The sequence below is a fragment of the Oryzias latipes genome, chromosome 23 (assembly GCF_053564925.1).
Source record: "Oryzias latipes strain Hd-rR chromosome 23, Olatipes_Hd-rR_3.1".
NCBI lineage: Eukaryota > Metazoa > Chordata > Actinopteri > Beloniformes > Adrianichthyidae > Oryzias > Oryzias latipes.
The window spans coordinates 20182387-20189784 of NC_136259.1; the positions used below are offsets into that span (position 1 = coordinate 20182387).

The 7398-nt window shown below is 36.0% G+C and overlaps 1 protein-coding gene across 2 annotated transcripts; it reads right to left on the reverse strand.

Moving 5' to 3' along the window:
* Nucleotides 1–1439: 1439 nt before the first annotated feature.
* Nucleotides 1440–4845, reverse strand: rad51ap1 (RAD51 associated protein 1). Of its 2 annotated transcripts, none has more exons than XM_004083079.5 (9): nt 4511–4845; nt 4357–4403; nt 3812–3935; nt 2969–3069; nt 2790–2876; nt 2554–2673; nt 2296–2472; nt 2105–2227; nt 1440–2014 (listed from the first exon to the last, which is right to left on the reverse strand). In XM_004083079.5, exons 1-9 carry the CDS (start codon nt 4525–4527, stop codon nt 1887–1889), a joined length of 924 nt encoding a protein of 307 aa, XP_004083127.1. In that variant the 5' UTR covers nt 4528–4845; the 3' UTR covers nt 1440–1886. The 2 variants fall into 2 exon arrangements, with proteins under 2 accessions (XP_004083127.1, XP_020569921.1); XM_020714262.3 differs by having other exon boundaries at nt 2790–2879; nt 4511–4836.
* Nucleotides 4846–7398: the final 2553 nt, after the last annotated feature.

A 7398-nucleotide genomic window follows, 5' to 3' on the forward strand; every position in this document is an offset into this window, starting at 1 on the left:
AAATAAAAATACACCATCTAGTTGGTTTAGCCTCCTATTCGGTTCTAGTCTTTCTAGGTACCTGTCTCACCCTCAGTAGGTGTCTCATTACCAGTTAGTGTATTTCTAGCATCAACCTTCATCATTTATCTTCATAGCACGGGCAGTCATTGATCTCTCAACCAGACTAAAGATGAAGCTGCTCCCTTTCCCAGCATCCCTGACTCTTCCTCACCACAAGCATTGTGATGCAACTAGCTGGGAGTTGAACCTGCACTCTCCTGCTTTAGAGGACAGAGACACTACCCACTGTGCTAATCCGTCTGCACCAGAACTGTGTTGCTTTGCTCCTTTGAGCTGAACACGCTCCACATGTTTCAAAAATCAACAATCAGGTTTAAAGACACAGACTATGACATCTACTTCCTAAGGACCCTTATTCTAACTGGGAATTGAACCAGCACTTTCTCACTGGAAGCGCAGAGACACTGCCACCACACTACTCTTTCTGCATCAGAGCAGGGAGGTTCTGGTCCATGAAGGATCTTCACGCAGAGTCAGCTTTTATAGCGACGGTTTGTTAATGAGTCGGGAATTGAACCAGTCACTCCCACTGCACTATTTAAAGCACCACACAGGTCCAAAAATTTTTTTCTTTATCAGTTTTTAAAATCATTTGGATTTATTACTACATGACAGTTGTTTTACTTACCGGTACATCCTTTTATCCGTTTGTAACGTCACACTTAAACATAAAACAAAGTCAAAGAGATTTCATCATTACACAGAACATTCTTCTAATGTTTTATTTCTGCTTTAGCAATAAAAAATGCCTTTATAAACTTATTTTGTAAAAATTTCAAAACATTTAAGGCACGACAAAATGTCGAAAGATTTTATCAATTTATTGTCTATCCATCTTCAGAACCAACTGAATCATTTTCAGGGCCACATAGTTGCTGGAGCCTATCTCAGCTGCTTCTGGGCAAAGGCAGCATATGCCACGAAAGAAAAAAATCCCTTTTGTGTGTTTGCTTTCATGTTGATGCTAAATTTGGGTAATTTTGGAGCCAAAGAATGCGCATTTATTTTTGACTCATATTTATAGGCATTAATGCATTGTTTTTGTCTATTATTCAGGATATATATTTATTTATTTACCTTCTCTCATGGTATATGTGGGATGCACGAGCAGCATTCCAAGGAAACGGATATCCAATCTGTTTTGGAAACGTTCTGAGGTTATGCATGGATTGCAGTCTGACTTTCAGGCATCAACACCAGCTTTACATGTCAAAATTTAAAATGTTGTTGCTACTCACAAATATTATATTGAAACACTTTGCTGCCTCCAGAAAACAGTTTTTGGAGGTTAACTGTATATATTTCATACTGAAAGCAGTTTAAAAAACATTTTAGTGTCCAGTTGTTCTCAAATAAAACACTTACATTTTACTTCAGTTCAAAGTTTGCTTTTTTAATGGTTGGTATTTGCATTAAATGACATTCGAAACGATTCCTTTTTTTTCCCCAATTTTATTTGAGATGTATGTACATAATATACAAAGTTTGCCGAACAATAAGTAAAAAGAAAAACAGAAGAATTTATAAGGATATGAAAATTACAGGCAAAACATTTGTATTAAAAGAGAAACAATTTTTAGTTTTCTCACAAACCAACAACGGTTTTCTCAAATTCACACAAAGAATAGAGGATGAACTCCTGAGGACCAGACTGTGTGGACGACCCAGCAGCCCCTCCCTGAAGCTCTTAAATTTTAGTTCAAGTTGGAGACTTGTGCCATAAATAACCGGAAGACAAAAATGATTTTTAGAATGTTCTCTAAAAATTGTGTTAAGAGAAAATGGCCATCCCTGGTACCCATGAGGCGCTGTCCCCTAATGGGTTAGTGACTTGCAACGCTGGGATGGAGCGGTTTGACCCGGACTAGGCGGGACAGTCCAAGTCGCAGCCCCTGGCTGGGTGACTTCACCGGTGGACTGTGTGATGATGAGGCGCTTTTACCAATCTGAGCTGGAATATAGTATTAATATAAATATTAGCCTTCAATCTGATTACAGCAGTTTAAATAACAGAAAGAGTAAGTGCATTGATAAGCTGTACCTGGTGGGTTCCACTTGGGTACTTTCCCCGCTGCTGGGCTCAGAGAGGATGCAGGCTTTGTGGAAGGAGGTCTGGTGGGTGTCGGTTTGGACGTTGGAGGACTTTTCACCGGTTTGGAAGCAGCTAAAATGTTTTAAAAGGCTTAGTAACAAAAATCAAGAGGATGGAAAACGTCAGCCGTTGAAACAAACCTGCTGCTTCAGGCTTCGTCTTTGACGGTTGTTTGACTTTTTTAGAAGTGGGAGCTGGTTTGATTCTGTCTTTTGGGGAGACTTTGTCCTTCTTTTGGGTCTTTGTGGGTTTCTTGACTGTAAATTCTTCATCCTCACTCTCAGATGGCTCACTGAAATCTTCATCACTTTCTGGATCTGGAAAAGCAAAGAGCTGTTACACTTATGAAAACCAAGAGAACAGTTTTTTATGGAGCTTTGGAAGAAAAAAGTGCTAACCGGGTGTAAGTTTGGGTTGATAGTCGTCATCGTCATCTTTGCATTTTTTCACTTCAGCTGTTTTAGAAGAAGTCTTCTTTGAGGCGGATGATCTGATCTCTGACGAGATTGCGTCTAAGCCTGGGACCCACAAACGACAATAAAAACACAAAAAAATGAGTAAACTGAAAGAAAATGTCGATTAGACGAAGAAAAACATATTGATCGGGGATTTGGGAGGGGAGAACAATACTTACCCAAAACTGCTCCATCCACACTGCAGTTAGAAAAGCGCAAAGTAGTCGGATCCGTATTTTCATCCATGGGGATTTGAATCTTTCCATCTGCTGGAGAAATTTTTTTTTTTCCAGAAAGAATTTGTTACCACTCTCAGAGAAAAACAAATCAACTCAGCATTTTTCAAGACAAAACAAACCTTTAGGAGATGACTCCTTCAGCCCATCTGTGTTGTTGAGCAAGGACAGTGTGATGGCTGCCTCAAGGTCTCTGTCATAAAGTTTTTCATCCAGTGGTTTTCTGAGAATATTAAGTGTTAATTGGTTAAAAACTAAATTAGTTAAAATAATTTTTAACTTCTCAGGTGCCAAACCATTTTGTTGCTGCTCAGGGATAGGTACGGGATCATAGAGGGCCAGGGGCTCAAAGTCAGAAAAGGGCAGCAAAAAAACACATTTTTTTGTTGTTTAAACTATATGGAAATTAAGCAAAAAAAAAAAGTACTAATAGATGAATATTCAGCTATGTGACCTGTATGGGTAAAAGTGATACAATTGTCATCTTTTATTAAAATAAATTATTGTCAACATGACTTTATCGTAGACTTGAAAGACATCCAAGACAATAAAACACTGAGGGCTATTTATTTTGCCATTGTGCTGCAGACATAGTTGAAAAACAGATTGTAATACACAGATATACCATAACTTTCATCCCAAAATTCCCAGCGTATTTTTTTACACAACAAATGAAATATTTACACAACTGCATTTTATCATTTTCTCCTGATTCACAACAATTTAGATAAAGAAATACTTAGAAATGAAATTTTAAGCTTACTTTTCTTCATATTTGTCCTCCATCATCAGAAAAATGCCACAAGAACATGTAAAAAACACCAAAAAGTCCTTTTTCATCTGAGTGGGTCTTTAGGACTAATGTTTACTCAAGAGGTGGAGATAACTTGAGAGGCTCACAATAATCCAAAGATCCATAAGTGACAATAAAATCCCCCAAAACATCTAAATGTCCAACGGTGTACCTGATCTTTTCTTTCTGTGACGACTCAGAGACAACTTCCTGACTTGAAGACTTTCTCTGTTGTTGTTTCACTTCTTCCTTGGCTTTTTTGTGAGGTGGAGCCTTCACGGAGGCAAAATCTTCATCTGACACAACAAAGAAACAGGCTAATCAAAAGGGGTTACCTGGTAAACGCTGTAAAACTAAATGCAACTTTGGGTAATTAAAGTTGAATCGGTATAAAGGAGTAGGCTTTAAGCGTCTGGGTCCTTTATGTCTATCGTTCTCTAGTTCTTCCAAATACAGAATCTTTTGAATAACTATAGTATAGTTATCAGCGAATGCAGACATGTATCTTTAGTTTTTATAATGTTTGGACTAACTAAACCAAACATGGAAGGTGTTTTCACACAGAAGAGAAGCTAAGTTTGAAGTTAAGTCTTAAAACTTAAATTAAGAGAAAGACGTAGAGTAGCAACACAATTGTTGTTGTGAATCATTGAACATATGATATTAGACAAAAAATTTGAAAATAAAAGTTGGATGAACAAAACACAAATAACTCACCATCCTCAAAATCCTTGGCTTCACTATAATTCACAACCTTTGTCTTTCTGTAACAAATAAGCAAACGTAGAGAAATAACTTAAGAGCGTCTTTTCTATTCACATTTGACAAGTAATTAAAAAACGATAAACTAATGAAAATGTTTCTTGCTCACCTCGACGGCCGGTCCATCCCTTTATAGGATTTTTGACAAATTATACCCTTAGTTTATCCAACGATCAATAAGGACATTAACGGCGATTTAGCCGCTATTTTACCCTTCGATCACATGAAGCTTAAGCTAGCCGGTAATTTTGCAGCAAAGCTGATTTAAATCAAAAGCCTAACACCTAACGTACTGAGGAAAAAACTTTACTTCACTTCCTCATACGTTGATACATTAATGTATACTAGTTTTGTATAGCGACAATAAAATAAGCGACTTCTGGTTTTAAGCAGCCCGCCTGAACTGACCAGAAGTGACGTCACGCTGTGTTGATTAATTTGACGGTAGCGGAAGTTGATGAAAAAAGCGGAAGTTGATTCGAGTTTATTTTTTTTACGTTTTAGTTTAGTTGTTTTTAATAAAATACCACTAGTAAAAATGTTTTATTTAAATTTTTTTAGTAAACCCATTGTAAATAAATTAAAGAAAGAAAAAAATGCACAACATTGTTTTTATTTTGAGTGAAAAATGTATCGTATCTACTGTTTATGAAAGTAGATTAGTTTTCTTAATTTATGCCAGCAGTACAGATAATACATATATAAAAAATTAATAATTTATAGATGTAATTTCACCATAAAGCACCATATTTTCTCAATTTCTTAACGATATATTTTTATACATAAAATCAATATCACACTCTTCTAACAGGAATGGTTACAAATATTCAAAAATATTGATTGTTTTCAAATTTAAAACAATCAGTATTTGTGAATCTTTATATGTATTTATTTAAATAAAGCCCCTCACTGTTTGATCTTGTTAATGTATTTCACATTGTGTATTTGTTCTCCTGTTGTATACTCTTCAATAAAATTGAAAAAGAAAATTGCATTATTCTTTTAAGTCAACTTAAAAAAATTTGGGGAGGATTTTACAGAATTAGTGACATTAGGTGACAAAATTAAGGCTTTAAAATCATGAGCATAATTACTAAACAAGTGTGTCATAATGAACTAACATTAAATGGAATGTAATTCCTGTAAACACAATAAAATGATGTATATTTGCAGTATTTGAATAGGAAAAAAAATATTTTTATTTGTTATATTGATTTTTAAAATGGTTGCATACAATTGAAATGTGTGTTGTATACTATAATTGTATTTAATTGTATTTGAGGTGTATAATTCTTTTATATTTTTTATTTCCTTAAATATTTTTGCACATTTTAAATTTTCCTTTCTTTGCTCCCTTATGCCTGATCCCCAGAGTTGTAACAATTTAATTTCTTCACAGCAGGATGTAAAAAAAGTTTATTGTATCTTATTTTTTAATATAGATGAGAATATTTTCTGGGTAGCTTTGATTACATATAATAAAAAAGACTGTTGTTGGTGCTAAACGGACAGCTGTTTGTCAAGGGGTAAAGAATCCAACCATCCAACAGGTGGCAGTATAAACTAGATGATTCAGGACTTCTGATGTTCCAGTTCCTGGGTCTGATTGACACTAAATTGACACGTCCTCAACTGCCCAGTCGCCCACACACATGGGAAGAAGCAATCACAGTTCTGAAGAGAGGTCAAAACGAAACCTCCCCAGATTTGACTGTGGTTCTTCGAGAGAGCAGCCACTGTATCGAGGGTTGTCATTTTCCAGCTTGTGAGTGGGTGGTTGTCCGCTGTGGTTTGTCACACAGTGGCCCTGGAGCAGATGCTCAGGGCTGTGAAAGGCCATGTTTTTAGGCCCAGAGAGGGAAGGAAGACATGCAGCCGTGGGGCCAAAAGGTCCTGTGGTTGCACATTCCTAAACTCCTCCAGCTCTGCCTACAGCTGGGTCTAAAATACCCTCTCGTGTCATGCAAACAGTGCGGTCACAACATCATGCTTCCGTCACACATATAGATGTTTACATTGTATTTGTAACAGAGCAGCTGTAGTTGTTGTCTATTCTAAAATCCAGTGGTTTTCAACCTTGTTTTGCTAATCTAAACTCTAAATCTATAATTTTGAGTCTCTTTCTTAACCATTGTGCTATCCTAGGCACTTTACCATTGGGAGTTGGGTCAACTAGACCCCACCAGACAGTGCGCTGAACCTTTTTTCTTCAATGATTTGTGATCTTCACTGGTGTCCATGGATTACATGAAATCTTTCCACCTTCATCCACCTTTGTCATGGTAGGGAGAACACGTCAATGTAAGGGTGGGGTCATTTAAGATAGCACAAGGGTTACTCTGAAGTACCCTTTGGAGTGCCACAACAAATCTCCAGGTGCACCCCATTCCTGAATTTATGTTTAGAACTTTCTGGTAACAAATTTGCGGAAAAAAACGAATGTTTTAACAAATGTCTGAAATAAATGTTAACAGGTTTCTGTTGATCAAACTAACATGATCTTTAAAGGTGAAGTGCAGCTTTTTGGTTTTTTGAAACACTAACTTGATTATTTAATTATATAAACTCATTTATTTAATGTTACTTTATTTAAGACTTTAAGTATGAGGAAATGTAAATATTATCAATTGTAGATAAAAATATGCTTGGCTTATAAAAAAGAGTTAAAACCAACAATCTATAAATCTAAACAATTCATAAACCAGGAAGGGAAGTACAAAAAAATGTCATGTTTGAGGTGATTTCTAGAATAGAATAGAATAATTTTGTTTTTTAAAGGCACTTTTCACAGAGAAAATCATAAAGTGTAGTGCAAAAAGACGGCATAAAATCAAACCCAAACACAGAGAGGTAGAAAATCCAGCATTAACAAGGCCTGCCAAAAGTCAAAATATAGTTTTAGAACAGAGTAAAACAAACAAAAAGCTCTTCTGAATAAAAATGTCTTGACCTGGGATTTCAAACACTCAATGGATTCAATCTGACGCAGCAACAATA

Coding starts and splice junctions, on each gene's coding strand:
- rad51ap1 (XM_020714262.3), bottom strand. Junction 2,473..2,553: donor TCAACCCAAACTTACACCCG/GTTAGCACTTTT, acceptor TTGCTTTTCCAG/ATCCAGAAAGTGATGAAGAT. Junction 2,015..2,104: donor ACCCAAGTGGAACCCACCAG/GTACAGCTTATC, acceptor ACTATATTCCAG/CTCAGATTGGTAAAAGCGCC.